This window comes from Engraulis encrasicolus, chromosome 3 (assembly GCF_034702125.1).
Source record: "Engraulis encrasicolus isolate BLACKSEA-1 chromosome 3, IST_EnEncr_1.0, whole genome shotgun sequence".
NCBI lineage: Eukaryota > Metazoa > Chordata > Actinopteri > Clupeiformes > Engraulidae > Engraulis > Engraulis encrasicolus.
The window spans coordinates 49,249,929-49,268,245 of record NC_085859.1 but is presented as its reverse complement, the minus strand read 5'-3'; the positions used below and the strand labels follow the sequence as shown (position 1 = coordinate 49,268,245).

Sequence of the window (18,317 nt, the reverse complement as noted above, 5' to 3'; positions counted from 1 at the left end):
AAGTTCATGAGGACAAACTGCATTTCTACCTCAACTGGCCAGTGTTTACTTTGACCGGGAATGCAGTGATTTTACCAGCATGCATGTTTAGGTTTATTTAATTTGTCTGTTTTGTTTAGTTTATCATACATGAACACGGTCCCCAATGTAACCCATCATAAGTTAATGGAGACAAAATGTAGGCACAATGTCACACGGAATCAAAGATTTTCTTCATAGAGGTAGAAAATAACACTAGAGGCGACCCCGCCCCCCTTCTGACGGCAATCTGTGGCGGCCATTATCTGTAGGTAGGTCTGATAAATGGAAATGAATGGAGAAGGAGGCTCACCTCTGTCAAAAAATGGCTTAATAATGTGAAAATGTCCATGAACACACTCTACAAGGACAATAGTTGAAGTGTGTTGCTAAATATGTGCAGAATTAATATAATTCGATTTTTAGATGTATTTTATCGACTCATATGAATTAAGTAGATATTTATCCTGACATTTCAAATCTGGTCTTTGATTAATGGGTTACTTCATATTCACACAGTTTTAGTCCATTTTTTAAGAGGTTGGTGTGTTCTCCATTGACTTGAATTGACTGAAGGTGCCTACACTACCTACAGACAATGGGAGGCGCCATGTGCCACTTCCCAGTGCTGTCGTGAATTGCCATGTCCACTCTAGTGTTATTTTCTACCTCTATGATTTTCTTAGTTCTAGAGCTCTATTAGATTGTTCAAGGAGGGGCTGTGGTCAACTGTCTCTGGCGGAATCTCTTCCCACACCAGCAGATGGCAGCAGCGACTTTCCAGTTGAGACCACAAATCCGGACCGGAAGTGGTCACGGTGACAACAACACATGTAAGCATGGCGGCTGTCATGGCAAGGTTGTCGGTGCGCCAGTTTAGTAGTTTCAGAGGACCAGCGCTTTCAGCCAGCGTAAGCGCAAATATTTCTGATAATGTAGCTAAATATCCCCCCATTCTGCCATCACGAACGGCTAAAAGTAGATCAGCGAAACGGCGACGTGTGGCGGAATTCTTTGATGCGCTCCGAAGCTACAGTGTGCAGGATAAGCTAACTGCTCACACTAAATTCCAGCGGATGAAATATGTTGTGTATCCTCAGACTTTTGCGTTGAATGCCGACAGATGGTATCAACATTTTACTAAAACGGCGTATATCAGTGGGCTTCCAGAAAAATTCTCCTCTACAAGACCTGACATACAGGGTGCTGCAGAGTCAGCGAGTCATGCACCAGTTTCCCAAGTTGACAATGCTACATTTGAAGAGATGCGCTCTTTCGTCTCGGATGCCCTTCTACAGGAGAACTGTCATGTCGGAAAGGGGAGAACCTTTCTGTATAAGGAGCTTCGGCAGTCAGTGGACCCTTTCCTCAGAAACATGGCCAGTGGCTTAGCGTGTATTTTGGCCAAGCAGAGTCCCTTGCTTCAAACATCTACTTTCGGTAAGTGTTTTGTTAATGCAAGTTGACGTTACTGTTGGTACTACTGACTTACTAACCTAGTACGATGTATTACTATTATACATACCGACATTTATCCATATAACTGAGTGGCAAAAAGTTGCAATAAGTCAAGTACAAAAACACTGGAAAAAAGGAGAGTAGGCTACATGAAGCTAACGTATACAACATTCACATTGCACGAGTAGAAATAGGTAGGCTGATGCAGAGTCGTACATCACACAGAGCCTGGCACTCAATGGACAAGACCAGTTTTGGATGACAATCATCACTTAGGAAATCAATTATTCGAATACTGACGCACCCAGGTTTTGTGCTTTATTTTCTGCCCACAGACTCCAACCCTGAAGTCAACTTCTACTGGATGAGAGGGAAAAGGATTATTCCCTGCGGTCATCGAGTGAGGAGGCCAGAGCCACTCCGATTTCAGATTGAGGACAGACCAAATTCTCAGCTGAGGATACCACAGCAACTTCCTGAAGTAAATATTTAGCTATTGGATTATTTAAATTGTCATAAAAACAATGCCATTGTGTGCTGTGTAAGAGTGAGACAATGGGAACTGTCATTTACCTCTGTCATGGATGTTTCTCCAGTTTCTTCCACTTGGGAGTGAGATTGCAGTGGAGGTTCCAGTGGTGCATCATCTGCCGGACCGGCTTCCCTTGTTTAGGAGGCAGTATGAGAATAGCATCCATGCAGGTATGAGCAGCTAACACCCAACAGCATGTACATGAATCTCAGAAAATTACCAACAGTTACCAAATGTTTTGAGTGTCCACACCCCTTCCCTTTTTAGTGTGCCAAGTCCAGAATCCAGCTTTATCCAATTTTAGTAGTGGAGTAGAATAACATTTCTTAATCCTGTCGGAAATTAAAGTGTCTAACATATATTCAGCTACAGGAAGAGACCAAACACACACCTCCACACCAGGGGTGGAACTTAATCCCCCCCACCCCACATCCCTGCCACACACACATCCAAAGAGCAGAGCAGAGCAGCCAAGAAGAGAAGAGCAATTAAATAGTCCAAGAAATCCCAAAAGAGAAGTCCCTTGTGCATGGTCCAGAGAAGAAGGCAGTGGGTCCATAGAACAGACAGGTCAAAGAGTAACATACACACACGCACACCTCAGTGACTGCTTATTTAATTTTACCCTTAGTTTTTAGTTTGTCTTTTGGCTTGAGAGGGCTTAATTTATTCACATTAATAATTAAATAGTAAGGACGTATTCATGTTTGATTTTAGTCATGTAAATATTTTTGTATTAAATGCATCAGTTGTTTTCCGTCCTAGCTTGTTTCACGAAACCTAACAGTGTATTTTTAAATTCTTCTAAAGGTGCCAAGGTGGATGACCCATATTGCTATGGGCACACACAGTTCCACCTGGTGTCTGAACGCTTACGCACCGACGATGTCAACAAACGCAAATCTGGAGACTATGTGGGAGTCGCACTAAGAGCAAACGCCGTTGCCAGCCTTTTCGCTTGGACAGGAGCCCAGGCAATGTATCAAGGTAAAGCGTAACTAGCATTGAATGTTGTATCATGAAAATTGCACTATGTGCAGAGTATATCATGTGTCAATCTAATAAGAGGCTCGGGGAAAAATAGGCCTTTGGGTACTGCAGTAAAATACCAACAACAGAGGAAATGACTTTTGATTTAACCAATAACAAATGAAACTAAAATAACTAGCAATCATGTAAGGTGAAGCATTTTGCGGAGCACCTCTTGGTAGGCTACTATTTCAGCCTTTGTTGACCAGGGCAACATCTCGTTCTACGCGATACATACAGCTTCAGTTGTGCTGGTTTATGTCTTGCAAGGAGCACTTCTCCTATTGGTGTACAAGTGTGAGTAGATGTTGTATTGTTGAATTGTAAAGAGATCCCGGTCAAAGCAGTGAGAACTGCTCCATGGATGGAGTCTGTTTACCTCACCAAATAAATTACCTCTAGCCATTGATTGGCAACCTGTGTTTATTAGTTACAATGACCATAAATAATTTGTACTAGGGATGGCGAAAATGTAAAAATATCTTCACCGGTTACTGAGACTCATTAACCGGTGGTTAACCGGTAATCTTAAATGATATAACGTTTGCGTGCCTGATAGGCACAGCACTGAATTTTTTCAATTTTATTTTTCACATAAGCCTTTCTTCTTGCTGCTCAGACAGGGTCTGACATGTCCAGCCAGTGTCGCCAGATGGAAAATGCTGAATTATTGTACCAAAACCTCAAAATTATAGTTTTTGGGGGCTTTTTGGGAGGAAATTATTATTATAATTATTATTACCGGTTAACCGGTGGCAGAAAATTTAACCGGTTATCGTTGATCCGGTCGACTATCGGTTAACCGGTTACCGGTAAACATCCCTAATTTGTACCAGTAATATGTGGCACTGGACCATAATATCATGAATCCAGGTTGTCCATCACTGCCTGCAAGATACAAGTGTAAATGTGCAAATGTAAATTACCTGTCAGAAATGAATGCAGTAGCTGTATTCCCTGCATGCCAGTGACGTTTTCCTTTCAATTTGTCTGGTCAGGTTTTTGGTGTGGGGAGGATGTGGACAGACCTTTTGCATCCCAGGCCGTCATCACGGACGGTCAGCACTTCTCCTTCTTCTGCTACCAGCTCAACACTTTAGCTCTGACGGACGAAGCCGACGTCAACAACAGCCGCAAGAACCTCTGCTGGGGTACCGAGGGCCTGAAGCTCTACGACCACATCAGCGGTAACCAGGTCGTTGGACTGAACGATGACGTCATACGACTGCTGGCCCAGTTTCTGTTGAATGGAGCGTAGTCTTTCGGGGTGAGGATGGGAACGGGAAGATTTGGTGACATTTGTATGATAAATAAAATGAGAAACTTTGTTCTGTATGTAAAAGGATTAAATAATAAATCATTGTGACAAGCTATTTGATAATCCTGTTGTTTTCCTCTTCACTGTTCAACAATGTAATTCTCAATATATTTGTGTCAAACCGCTCTTAATTGGAAGGGAAAATGGTCTTACTCTTTACATTAATTACCTGACGAGTATGTTACATACATATACATCAGAGGAATGAACTGTTGCATATTCAGCACAAAGTTATGGACTACCATTATACATGTTCGATGCAAATATAATTACCGCTAAAAACATTTTTTAAAGAAAGAAAGAAAATCCAGAATCGTTTCCTCAATTTTGATCCTTTTTGCACCATCTTTATCTTGTGACCGTGTTTCTTCACGTCAGAAACTTGGATGTCTTTTCAAAATGTACATAATGGTATTTTCTCCAAAATCAATGATCCTATTTATTACAAGTGTACTTCATTACACGTTTCACAAGTTACAATGCAAACAGAAAGGTTACAAAATTAAACCCTTTGCCTATGATCACACATTCATGATTCTAGGTCCTTGATCACATTTTTTTCCAGAGTCTGCATTTTGGCAAATACATCACATTATCTGCATTATTCAAAACATTTTTCAGGCACACAAGGTCATGTTTTTCACAGCCAGCTCCTGGGGCCTATACCAAGAAGATGGTTCAGGAGTAAACCAGGTTAAGTTAAGCAGTAAATCATCTAAAAGAAGAGCCTAATAGAGTCCTCATCTATTAAATGATTTATCGTTCAACTTAACCAGGGGTCCATTTCTCGAAAGCGTCTTTGCTATCGTCGTTAGCAAAGTCCTTCGTAAGAGCGACTCAACTCTCTCTCGACAGCAACGCTCACCACTAAATCCAAGGGAACGGTAAGACGGTCTTAAGACGGTTAGCAACGACAAGAATTGAGAAACGGACCCCTGGTTTACTCCTGAACCAGCTCCGTAGTATAGCCCTCTGTACAGTTCCTCAGTTAATCCGTTGCTAAGCGGCAGTGTTGTCAGCCACTGGGTCCAGGTCCTCATCAGTGGGGATCCTCATCATGCCCTCCAGCTGCCCACTGTACCCCTTCTCCAGCATCTTCCTCCACACCGAGACTGAAATACATACAATAGAATAGAACGCCTTTTATTATCATTATTCACATGTACACTTTATACTATACATATTCACAATGAGATTGAAAGCACCCACCCCCCTTCTGTAGGCGAGGAAATCATCAATGAGTAACAAGTTATTTTTTTCCTGCACTATTTGAAAAAGTTTGCAATGCGTGGGCAGGGAGATATGTTGGTCAATCGAAAAGGGAAAGGTTTATGGGAAACGATGGTAAACCAGCTGATTTAGCACTACTTCTCTCACCCTCGCCACTTACTATATGCTGGCTCCTCAGTACAAAAGGTAGTGGGTGAGGACTCGTTGCAAGCTAGTGCATTGGTCTCTGCTTCCTGGTCTTGGTCATTTTCCTGCTGGTCTTGGGAAGATTCCTGCAGGCCTGCAACCATGTCTTCATAGGCCTTCCTAGCCTCACATGATAGTGCAATCATTTTACTGTAGAGATCCTGTTTAAAAACAAACCAAGCAGCACTAGTTAAAAGTACATTTAAGTCCTCAAACAAATATTTTACAATGGCCATGGCCCATGACATTGGCTCAGTGTTTTAGTGATCTGTGTATTATTTAGGTGGGACAGATGAAGCAGCAGCCTACAAGAAGGCTGTTCACACCACAGACCTATATTGAACACAATACAAACTAGAACTACTACCAATATAAGGAAACAATAGTTCAGTTGTTCAGAATGCAATTGCTAGCAGTATACATTTTGTTCCACAACAAATGATCCATGTTGCATCATAATTACTATTGAAGGGCAAACGCGTGGCGAGTTATCTAAAAAGGAAAATGGATTCTGTGGTCACCTGGGCTCCTTCGTAGTTGAATATGCCAACAAGACTGACAGGAACAGCTTTGTTGACACTCCGGCCCAGAGCCTTCCGAGAGAGAGCGAAGACGAAGGGAATCTCCTGCTCCCTGCACATGTTGATGATTGTGTAGAGGACTTCATCTAGACCACCTGCTCAAACACAGGAGGATATAGTATAAACACAGGGATGACAGGGCTGTGGTGGTTGCCTGATTATTATAGACTTGCAATCGCCGAAGGTGTTGCGTCACTAGGAGGGCACAGCCTGGCTACTGAGACTGACCTTTGGCCTGGACGCGTTCGCAGTTGGGCGAGATGATGACACATTTGACCTTGTGGAGCTTGAGGTTCTTGAGGACCTCACGCAGGCCCATGACCAGTCTGCGCTTCATGCGGGCCTTGCGGGGGTCCTTCTGGTACAGGCGGTCCTGGAAGCGGCACAGCTCCTTGAGCAGTGCACTGGCACACTCATCCAGGTCCTTATTCAGCACCTGGCTGCAGTAGCTGGTGACAGACAAGCATGAGATTAATATTTGTATTTGATTTTATTTATTTATTATTTATAACTCATTTTGTTTTGTACATACTCTGAACAATAAAAAAATATATATTACTGTTTGACTTACTCTCTAAATTTCCTGCTGTGAATTTTAGGGTGATTAGGAATGGTGGTAGTGTCCAGTGCTGTAGTGGAATGACCTTCAGTGCAGTCAGAGACAAGACTATCGATCCCTCCTGTAATAAGAGATTTGTTGAAATACCCAAAATAAAATCTGTACAGATGCACAAATCACGGCAATAACGATAACACACGATAAACATGTTTGTTTGTCAACGGCATCAGTTCATTAAACGTGTCTTATTATATGGTGTGACGTCATCGGCCGAATGCTCCATTCATTTCAACGGGGCTCCCCAACGTTCGCACGTCTGTTATTTTTCGATAACGGACGGGTTGGTCTATAACAGACCGCTGTCAATGGCAACAAGACTTTTCACTGCTAAAGCGACTTTTCAACAAGACTCTAATCAGCTGCTGTGATAGACAACACCTGTTGTCCTGGCTACCTAGCTGTTGCCTAGCGGTGTTCCACAACGGCACTGTTTTGTTTTGCGCAGCAACAATCTTAACATTAAATAGGCCTAAAGAAATGTCCCCGCCATGTGTGAATCATTTAAGTATATCCATATAATAAGCGGGTTAACTTTCGGCGAGTCGGTCGCTTTGTGGAATAGCAGCACTTCAGAGAGAACAAGACCCCTCCGCTCCGCGTCGGGGTCTAAAGATTCTCTCTGTCGTGCTGCTATTCCACGGTAGCGACCTTCTCGCCGAACGTTAACCCTTACTTAACAGTCACACATTTTTCACTCAGGTGACAGTGGTCAATACAACATGGTACATCATTACATTCATAGAGTATGAGAAGATACCTATAGAATCCGTTTGTTCCAAGTTACTGGAACTCTCTTCGGCGTCCACACCCGTAACCGGCAGGTCGTCTGCTGAGAGAGATGAGCCTTGGTCTTCAGTGGAGGGAGCTGCATCTTGGTCTTCAGGAGGGACTGATAAGCCGTGTTCCTCCAGCAAACGCTTTTGTTTTCGTTCCTCTCTCTCCTTCAGAATCACCTATTTGCATATAAAACAAGTCCAAATCAGCAACCTGGCACCTTGCCCAAAGTAGTCTCCGGAGGTTTTTCGCACGATCGTGTGTGTGTGTGTGTGTGTGTTAGCTTAAGAGCATGTTTATGACAATGTGTTTGGCTCCCTTACAGATAACACACACGCACACGCACACGCACACACACACACACACACACACACACACACACACACACACACACACACACACACACTGTAATACCTGGCCAGACCCTCTCTAACGGACCAGGCTGAAATGTGTGGGAGCCACAGAGGCAAAGCAACACAGTGGCAAGAGAAGAGGCCACAGGCCACAGGAAAGGATATAGGACAAAGTATGGCTTGCACCCATAATGTGCATCACATTGAGTATTACTATTGAAGGGGTTTTCATTGTCAGTGCTCTTTAATAATTTTGCTCATCTGGATTGCAGGCAAAGTCAATGGAAATTCATTGTTGGTCCCCTGCATTTACTATTAACTATTATTAACTCAATTTCTCAAATTTTACATGCACATAACTGACCGATTATAACAGGCATCTTACCCTCTTTAACGGTGTTGGCTTTTTAGCCTTGGGCACCTCTCTCTGCTTCCCCTTCTTCACCAAGGGACTGGTGGAGTCCAGGGGGTTGTGTGCGATCTTCTCTGGCCCCCACACGGCCTTCTTCTGATGGGGCGCTTCTCTCTGGGTCACCGGTGGGGCACCTCCCACTATATCAGTAATAATAATTGATGATGAAATTGTCAGCTCAGTGTAAAGAACGTACAGCAATTGTTTTTAGACACATTGCACCTTGCAATAGGTGCAAAGGTCAACAATATGATGACAAAATAAGATAACTGTTAGAGTCCTGAAATACAATTTCAAATCATAGCATTTCTTGAGTCAAATGTCAAGGGTGAGCACCAGTGAACTGAATGGCCATCCAAATAACTTCAAGCTAGCTAGTAGTAAACCAGTGGTTTGAAGAGTAGACGCGCATAGAATCTTCAGTTGGAATGGTGTGTTTATGCCCGATTTACAACAGCTATCAGCCAATCACAATCAAGAACCCAATCGCACTGTGTTAGATGTCCACATTTACTTATTCAAAACGAGTTCCGGAATATTCTGTTCACAGGTGTGGAAAAGCATGTGCTGCCACAATATTCCTGGAATACGCAATGACTCGTGCTTCTCGTAATAGATGGCCTCAGGTACATGTACAGGTGCATTTGGAACTGATTAGGAGGATCTGATATTCCGTACACAAAGCAACTATCATACCTGATAATTTGACTGGCTTGTGGTCAGCTTTGCCTTTCTGGGACTGTTGCTTGAGCTCCAACGCAGCAAGCATGTTCCCCAGATCCAGCTGTACGGGAACTTTACTCTTCCTTCCACTGCTGGGTTTCTTAATGAATAATAATAGTAAGAAGAAGAAGACGACGTGGGTTTCATATTGGGTAACTGTACATTACATGACGGTTTGAGGACAAACAAGCAGTATTTGTGGCATTCTGAGAGTTAGAAGCATGCTTCAATAAACACACAAAAGACAAACATAGTTGCCTGGGGAACACTGTGGTCACTGTAGATTTCCCAGACACTGACAGGGTCATACAAGGAATATTGTTGCAACATGGGCATGGGGCATTGACGTAAAAGCAGAGCACACACACGGCCTTGTTCTGCATTTTTCCCCATGACACAGCAAGCCTACATGACGGTCACTTTCCAAACACAACTTGTCTAACTACGTAGAGACCAGCAAAAAAAAGGAGTAAGTGAGCCATGTAGTCACTACTGCTCCAAAACAGTTACATATCCCATCTGCTTGCTATAATTAACCAAGGTCACCCTTTTCTAAAAAAAGTGTAAAAGCAAAAATCCACAGAATATTGTACATTTCTCAGGTCGACACCTTGATGAACCTTTAAACAACAAGTTGAGCTCTTTAAGGTAGAGTACATGATTTTCTTTAAAAAATATATGCTGCTTATTCAGAAATTTGAAATTTCATAAATATTTAAAAAGTTCACCGTGTAATTTAAGCAGTTTATTTCCAGAATGCATACTGCCCATTCACAAATATTACCTTTTTCACGAATACCATCATCAAATTAATTGTGACAGGGAAAATTGCGATTTTCATACATTAAAAATGGATTTTCTCCATTGTCCACCATTTTCCATTTCAAGAAATAGACATTTTTACCTGCAAAACATACTGTACTTTAGTCATTCTAGTGAATATTAGTTTATCACTGTAAATATTTGAGAAATCGAATTTGGAAATTAGCAGCCCAGCTTCAAGGAGCAGCATAGTTGCAATACCTACTCTGACCACCATCCTACACACTTACAGTATATTTACTGGTATAACTATAAAAACCCTGTATTTTTTGCAATGAAAGATATTTCATGACTGGTAATTCAAAATGGCAGTTATGGAGAGGATGCACCTATTCATGAAGACATTTCCAAGTCATAATGAATACCTTGAAATTGATGCTGGTGGGAAATATTGATGAAATGGATAACATTTCTGAATGAGTCGCATAAATTCTGGAAACAAACTCCTAACACATGACATACTCTACAAGTCAAACCTAAACCACCAACCTGCTGTGCTTGTCCCTTCTGCTTCCCCTGAATAGACAGCCTTGCATTCACCTCAGGTTGCTGTGCAGGGATACCATACTCTACAACCTGTGGAATAAAATATATATGAAAGAGTCTGTGTGTGCAGTCAATTCCCTGCAGGTTCTCATTAACCCCTCATGAACAACAGAGTAACAGGTGTTAATTACAGGTGTTTTTTTTTGTTTTTTGTTTTTTTTTACCATAAAAAGGATGTTTTGAAAGTGATGAAATGAAACCTAATTACAAAGGTAGGTTGAATTGAGACATCTAATCTCAAATAGAAGCACCAATACACTGCATTTGTTCCTAATGGATTTTATCTTTTACTGAAGACTTACATCACTCTGAAGTGTTTTTTTGAACTCCAGCCCATGGCGGAAAGAGACAGGGGCGAGGACAAGTCCAGGAAATTCCTCTTCGTCCTATAGTAAGTGAAAGAGTTTGTGAAGCACATACATACTGTATAGAAAATGTATTTTTGTATTAGAATATTGTTTTATATATTATCCTTACATGTAAATGTTTGATAATACTGCCCCTTTCACTACATTTGGGTGAAAGTTAATGGGCTAGTCACTGGGGCAGCCGTGGCCTAATGGTTAGAGGGGTGATTTTAAGATCAGAGAGTTGCAGGTCCGAATCCCACCCTTACATCTGCCTACACCTCCATCCATGGCTTATGTGACCTTGAGCAAGGCACCTAACCCCACATTGCTCCAGGGACTGTAACCAATAAGCAATAACGTAAATAACGGTAAGCGTCTTTGGATGAAAGAGTCAGTTACGTTGCAGAGGTTTAAATGACAACAACTTCGTCCCACCCACAGCCATCTGAACCACATGGTATCAGACAAATGTTTTATATTATGGGGAACCTAAGTCACGCCCTTATACTTCCGACCCATGGGGCTGTAGCTCTTATATTTTTGAATGGGAGTTAATGGAGCAAGTCAAGCTTAATCCTCATCCCGGTTGGCATGTGCTCCAGATTTCATTTTAATTTTCGGCTCGCAAGAAAGGTTGTTTTAGCTTTTGTGTAAAACTGTGTTAGAGACTACAACGTGCGCCTCACATATTTGACGTGAACCGAGTATGAATGAGCACAGCCAACCGTACCGCTGCACTGCGGCAGAAGTGGCTGCACGTCAGACATGCGACTTCTCTTGTGTAGTCCAAATAAAAATCAAAAATCAAAAATCGCTTGCTAAGTGAAGTCGACAAGCACACCATTTGTTATCATTAATTCTAAGGTACAGCATATGTGTGATCGAGGGGGGAATGCGAGGTGGATTGGAAAATAGCTTTGATCCGTCCATTGCAGCCCAGTCAAAAGTTTTGGCTTTCACAGTACAGCCCCATGAGTCGTCCGGAAGGAGTGGAGACTTAGGTACTCCATTGTTGCCCTTGCCAGGCTAGTCTTCATTATTATTAAACATGTCCCATTTATTGGCCAACCAAACTTACTTCAAACTTTGGAGGCTCTATCACCGTGAATGTCTCCAGTTTGTCCACGTCTGCATCTTCGGAGGTTGACTGAGGGTTCTTCTTCTTTCTTCTTTTTTTCTTCTTCGACGTGCCATCCGTTTGTTCTGTTATTTGATCTGTGGTTTGCTAGAAATGCAGGAATTACAATGCCCCCAATGATTTAGATTTTGAGATTGAGATTTTGAATGGCTGATTATCAAGATAGTCAATACAGAGTATTCTGTAGATTTGCATTACACTTGGGCTTACATCCACATCATGTTATGCCTCTACCTATAGAATGTGGCAGAGGCATACTGCTGCTCTACAGTCATCCATCTGAATGTGCATCAATCACAGATTTTTGTCTGTGCAACAACTTTTGAACATGTGATGGATTGTCATCAAATCTTGAATGCCAATACTGTGCATATAAACTGAGAAATATTTGGGAGGATGCGACTTTCAATATTGAAAGTAAACACGTAAACACTTCACAATTCAGAATGAAATGCAAGTGCAATGTAAACTCGGCGGAACAATATACTTCTGAATTGTTCATTCGTGACTAGAAACATGTAAAGGTGGCCATTGTTCAAGGGAAAACAATTGTTGAAGGGCATTGAATCAAGACAAGAAACAGAAGAGAAAAATATTCTTACCTTTATTGATGAATTTGACTTGGTAGGATTACAGACTGGAGTTTTCTTTGGTGGCTGGGATGCAACATTTGCCCAAGAGGTCACTTTCGGATAATGATTGGCTTCTGCTTGCATTGCGGTTTCTATGAAAAGACAAGGTGGACATTTGGGGTGGGTAACAGAGCTGCACAGAGGTGGGATAAGAGGTGGTAATTTTCCAAACGCCTCAGCTGAATTGTGGACATAATAACTATATGGCCCATTAAAACACTGGTTATGAGTAACAACCTTCATTTTTAGCAAAATAAGCCCAAATAAAACAATGAAATAATAATGAAACACACCTTTGTCCTGCATAGCTGAATGCAATCCTTTCAGATCCAAAAGGCTGACTGGGGCTTCACGTGACTGTGTCTGTTAACAAATTCAGTGTTAAATCCATGAACAACCAAAACATGTCGTGTGATATTCCAATATAATAAGGGGTCTATAGGGTGATAAGGATTTTCCAATGCTTTTTTTAATGTCTATTCTAGATTCTAATGTAAACCATGCAACTTTCCAGGTCGAAAGTTTTCAGTGCACCAGTTAGTTAGCTGCGAGATGGTGAACTTACTTTGCTGTTAGATGCTGCAAAACCCCTGACAGCAGTGTGCGATTGTGAGGAATGACTGCGCACCAGGGTGTTGGTGGGACAATGGGATGGATCATCCCCAAGTTCTGGGAAATCTGATGAGTTCACTTCGAATGGTGTGCTGGGCGGCAAGACCTTTTGCTGATGCGACGTAAGGGAATTTGACTGGGCCTCTTGCTTGCCTTCAAGAAAAAAATCAAACTGTAACACTTTGAGCAAAGATTGGTAAGAATGATGAACATTTTTGTACAGACATGAGAAGTGGCTTATTAGAAACAGCGAGAAAAAACACTGACCTCTTCTCCTATGTGCAAATGATTCCTTGACATTTCTGCTCTTCTTGCGGTGATGCACGTCTGCTTCCATAGTATATAGCTGAAAAGACAGCAGGGACAGGCAACAGGCTGCTGTCAGTTACTCTGATGCAATATCAAGTAGTGTAGTCCCAGTCCCACAGTTAGCACACACAAGCAAGCACAGACATATTTAGATTAGCCTTGCAAAAGTAATTGTCCAGAAAGTGAAATTCGTACAGTTTATTTGAAAACATGGACTCCAACTGTATCATAATCGTTTATAAACGCATTCTGGCCCATTCTGTTTGCCCAAAATACCATGCTATGATGATGTTATGCTCCACGCGAATCGTGCAGCTAGCTAGTAGGTAGGCTACTACAGCTTGATAACACTCACCTGGTGGAACAACTACTCAAATAACTTCGCGACAGCTTCCTCGATTCATGTCAAAGAATGAAACATATGACAACAATCAGACACACGGCTGTAACTCATTTGTTTAACATTGCAGACTTGTCATACCCTCGTTGGCAGCTTGTCAGCTGATTTTCTCCAAAGTCTGTTGTTCCAAGTGCGTAGGTCCTCCTGAATTGCTTCATAATAAAAGTCCATCCTACAGAGGATTTTTTAACCATGTTGCATTAAAAGTTCTACAAAAAAGACCTAGAACCAGGCATTTTTGGTCAGTCAATACTAAAACCCTCATCATTAGGTTTCTCATTAGAACGTTTTTTTTCTTTCGTCATCCATTCATAATGTGTAGTTCATAAGCTATGATAGCCAATACCTCTCCATCAACTGCCTCATCATCACTGCTTCATTTCTACGTTGTTGATTTGTAATTTGTTGTGGGGCAAATAAACTCAAATTGTGGTTTTTTGTTTTGTTTGTTTTTTTTAAAGCCTAGAGCCAAAATCTGGGCTCTTTGGACAGACATCCAAAGGTCATCATCTCTTCAGTCAACACATCTGGTGGCAGTGGCATCATCCTCTCTGCATGTGCATGCCTGGTGGCCAGTTCCTTTTTCAAAATGTGCTTGCAGACAAGGCCTGTGTTAAGCTGAGTATTCATGAACAAAGAGGCTGTGTAACTACAACTTCAACTGAGAAAAATGGCAATATTATGCTAAATATTACAAAAATAATATATAATCCATCCTATAGGCCTATGAAATACATAGCCTATTTGCTTGATATAGTCCAGAGTTCATATAGGCCTTTTTCATAGTTCATATGTCAGGTTTTAAAACTATTTTGTGCATCATTCAAAAAAGTTGGGAAGGTGTAGCCTTAACAATATTAACCAGTGCTCTCCTCCATCCTCCATGACTGAGGTACCTTTGAGCATGGTACCGTCGCGCCGCACTGCTCCCTTTCGAGCGCCTTTAGGGGCTGCCCCCTTGCACGGGTGAGGCTTTTCGTTGTGTGCAGTGTTCACTTGTGTGGTGTGGAGTGCTGTGTCTCACTATGACAATGGGAGTTGGGATTTGCCAGTTGGGCTTTCACTTCACTCGCTTTCACAAAACGGTCTCTCATCTTTGGCCAGCAGATGTCCCCATTGATTTACACAGCCAAGAACCTGTTTGTTGCTGCTTGAATGTGTACTGATCATGCACTTTCCTGATGATGTATGAGATCATGATATCTATGAGATGATAGATCTATGACCTATGAGTTTACAGTTCACTTGGGGTCAATGTAGCTGTGTTAGTAACTAATATACGCCAGCTTTCTGGAATATGCCCCAGGTAAGGTGTGGGGAGGTGAATGACTGCTATACCAGTAGGTTCCCAACCTTTTCCAACTCGGAGCACACTTGAAATTTTCATAAATGTTGTTTGGGGCCCACCTCTGACATAATGAACAATAAAACTCAAATATAGTCAAATACTCAAACAGCAACACACACACATAGTATTTTGATTTTTAGAAAATGATTTCAAGGCCCACAGTCTGAGAATCACTGTACTATACCACTGAGCAGCACTCCTACTTGGCTGAAATGTCCTTCACCAAGGACTCTAGTTAGCACACATTGATCTAGTGTAGGACTACACCTGTAGTAAATTCTCTAGAAGTTGCTCTACGAGCATTCATTATAAATGCAATCTAACACTATGGTAATGTAATTCTGTAACTCTCATTCACCCTCATGTTAAATAATGTTTTCCAACAGAAAATAAATTGACATTGTAGGTCAGAGTTCAAGATCCTGGACCTTCACATTGCAGTGCATTTTGAGAACGGCAACATTACAGTATTACACAGACACCTTAGTCATACATGCTGACTAGAATTCCGGTAGATCTAGAATGCCGGTGAAAAGTAAACATGTTTTTCCTTTGCTGATTCGTCATCCCTGTTTGGTAATTTCCTTCTGTCCCCTGAGAAATAAACAATGATCTTCTTTGTTTATAGATTTTGAATTGCTATTTCCCAGTCACAACCTACCCAAAGACTATTTTTAATGTATTGGAATGTTCCAGGAATTACAGAGGTGTTCAGAGATGTCTGGGCAGTCATGGGTAAGCAGCAGAGTGTCAGGCTTGACGCCAAAGGTCTGTTCAATTCCCGACAACGTTTGTTGGGTGGGGGGTTGACTAACCAGATCACTCTCCCATCCTCCTCCATGACTGAGGCTCCCTGAGCATGGTTCCGTCTGTGAACTTGAAAGAATTGCATAGTGCGCCTTTGTCAGTCACACCCAGGAATGATATTTATTCATGGGGCAGGGTTGAGAAATGACCTAGGCCGGATTCGAACCTGGGTCCCCATGAGAGTGCAAGCCGGCCCAATTATGGCATGTTGCAGCCTGATCTCCAAAAATTCCGTGCTCCTGGACACGGATGTTAAGGACACAAAATCTGTGTCCAGGAGCACAGATTTTGCCAAAATTCCGCACTCCTGGACAGGGAATTGTTTTCCGTGATGGGCACACAGAAGTGCTTTCTATATTCCCACAGCACTGTGTTAACTCTTTCATTAGAAAATACATACCAAATGCTAATCCTAAGCAAAATAATGCTATAGCAATTTAAGTTGTACCCTGACCAAAACATTCCCTAACCTTAACCTGTCATTAAAGACATATTTTTGAGAAATACCTTTTCCAGTTGGTTGATAGGCTATCGAATTCATAAAATGAATGAAAGAATACTAGCTGTGCCCAGACCAAAACAATCCCCTAACCCTAACCTGTCAGTAAGAAATGTTTTTTTTATTTTTAGAAAAAATATTTGACTGAGGTCAAAGACTGTGGAAACATAGAGCTGTGGGAGTATAAAGAGAGCACTTCTGTGTGTCCATCATGGAAAACAATTCCGTGTCCAGGAGCACGGAAAACAATGCCGTGTCCAGGAGCACGGAATTTTGGCAAAATCCGTGCTCCTGGACACGGATTTCGTGTCCTTAACATCCATGTCCAGGAGCACGGAATTTTTGGAGATCATGTTGCAGCCGGTGTTAGTGCTGTGTGCCACCACTGCACTCTCAGCCCTTACAGAAGGTAATGAGTCTCCTGTGATATTTGCAGGCCCACCACTGTTTCTGTCTCTGCTGCTACTGATGCTAGTGTTGCATCTGCCAACGTTTTGAGTTGGGAGAGCTAGAGAAGGTTCCAGATTTGGCTGAAGTATTTAGGGAGTTGGTCTTGGGATTGGACGGAGGAGTTGTTGGTTTGAGTAGATATTGTTCCAGTGAGTAACAAGAAGTGCCAGGCACGACAAGCTCTGCCCCAAGTCTCCCATTTTATGCACTATTGCAATGGAGAGGATTTTATCTCACAAAATAGGAAATTACATCTTTTGCTACTGGTTTGAAGTGAACCAGACAGTTTTTTATTGACAGACGGAAACTTTGACCTTGATGATTCTGCCCAAATGTTATATGGGTAATGTGGGGAAGGGAAAACTGACTGAAATGCTGTTGTGCCAAATTACTGTTGGCTTACTCAGGATAACTGTTGAGAAGATCTCTGTAAATGTTTTATATGATCAAACAAATATTCTCTGAATCCGATTTTAATCAAACGAATAGTCAATATGGCAACCTATAGCGCCAGATATTCCAAAATGCCCTGGTTTAACAGGTAAAAACAGGTCATTAAAACTAGGTCATTTGGAATATGTGCCATTGGACCGTAGCTTCTGAATCCAGCCTGCCCATCATGCAAAAGGTCAGACAGCTGAATAAGCTATAGGAAATCCTATGCTGGAGATAATCCAAAAGGATGCAAAACCCGGCCCTCAATCACACCGCCATCGGTGTGCAAAGAGATACTTTTTTTTAGAGTGCATCGGAGGGTCATCGGGGTGGGCTTAACAGGGTCACTGCATTGGTCATTACAGTTTAGCAGTTTGAACCATACATGCATTGGTCAATTCAGTTTTTTTGTGGTCTTTTTGAACTTTGATAGGACAGTGTGAGAGGTGGTCAGGAAGCAAATTGAGAGAGAGACGGGGAGGGGTCGGCAAAGGACCCGGGCCGGGAATCGAACCAAGGTCAGCCGCATGTCAGGCAAGTGCCCTACCGATTGGCCACGGAAGGGCCGGTCAATACAGTTTTACAGTTTCAGCCACACATGTCTGTGGTGTGAATGCCATTGGTGTTGTGCTGCTTTGCTTATACGGTGCCAGACTGTGCTCTTCACCGTAGTCTGGCTCTAGTAATTTAGAGTCATTTCGTTTCTTTTAAACGTATGTCAGAATGCACTGCATTG

The 18,317-nt window shown here is 42.1% G+C and overlaps 2 protein-coding genes across 2 annotated transcripts; one reads left to right on the top strand and one right to left on the bottom strand.

Moving 5' to 3' along the window:
- Nucleotides 1–823: 823 nt before the first annotated feature.
- mrps30 (mitochondrial ribosomal protein S30) lies at nucleotides 824–4,418 on the top strand. Its single transcript, XM_063195613.1, has 5 exons — nucleotides 824–1,458; nucleotides 1,812–1,957; nucleotides 2,073–2,178; nucleotides 2,819–2,995; nucleotides 4,036–4,418. The coding sequence occupies exons 1-5, from the start codon at nucleotides 858–860 to the stop codon at nucleotides 4,293–4,295; spliced, it is 1,290 nt and encodes a 429-aa protein (XP_063051683.1). The 5' UTR covers nucleotides 824–857; the 3' UTR covers nucleotides 4,296–4,418.
- A 262-nt stretch (nucleotides 4,419–4,680) lies between these two features.
- Nucleotides 4,681–14,212, bottom strand: LOC134446272 (selenocysteine insertion sequence-binding protein 2-like). The gene is made up of 16 exons (XM_063195612.1): nucleotides 14,124–14,212; nucleotides 13,601–13,679; nucleotides 13,287–13,486; nucleotides 13,015–13,084; nucleotides 12,692–12,813; nucleotides 12,030–12,176; nucleotides 10,904–10,987; nucleotides 10,545–10,631; nucleotides 9,207–9,333; nucleotides 8,484–8,650; nucleotides 7,729–7,924; nucleotides 6,924–7,032; nucleotides 6,581–6,801; nucleotides 6,293–6,447; nucleotides 5,746–5,932; nucleotides 4,681–5,467 (listed from the first exon to the last, which is right to left on the bottom strand). Exons 2-16 carry the CDS (start codon nucleotides 13,668–13,670, stop codon nucleotides 5,355–5,357), a joined length of 2,055 nt encoding a protein of 684 aa, XP_063051682.1. The 5' UTR covers nucleotides 13,671–13,679; nucleotides 14,124–14,212; the 3' UTR covers nucleotides 4,681–5,354.
- Between the last annotated feature and the right edge of the window lie 4,105 nt (nucleotides 14,213–18,317).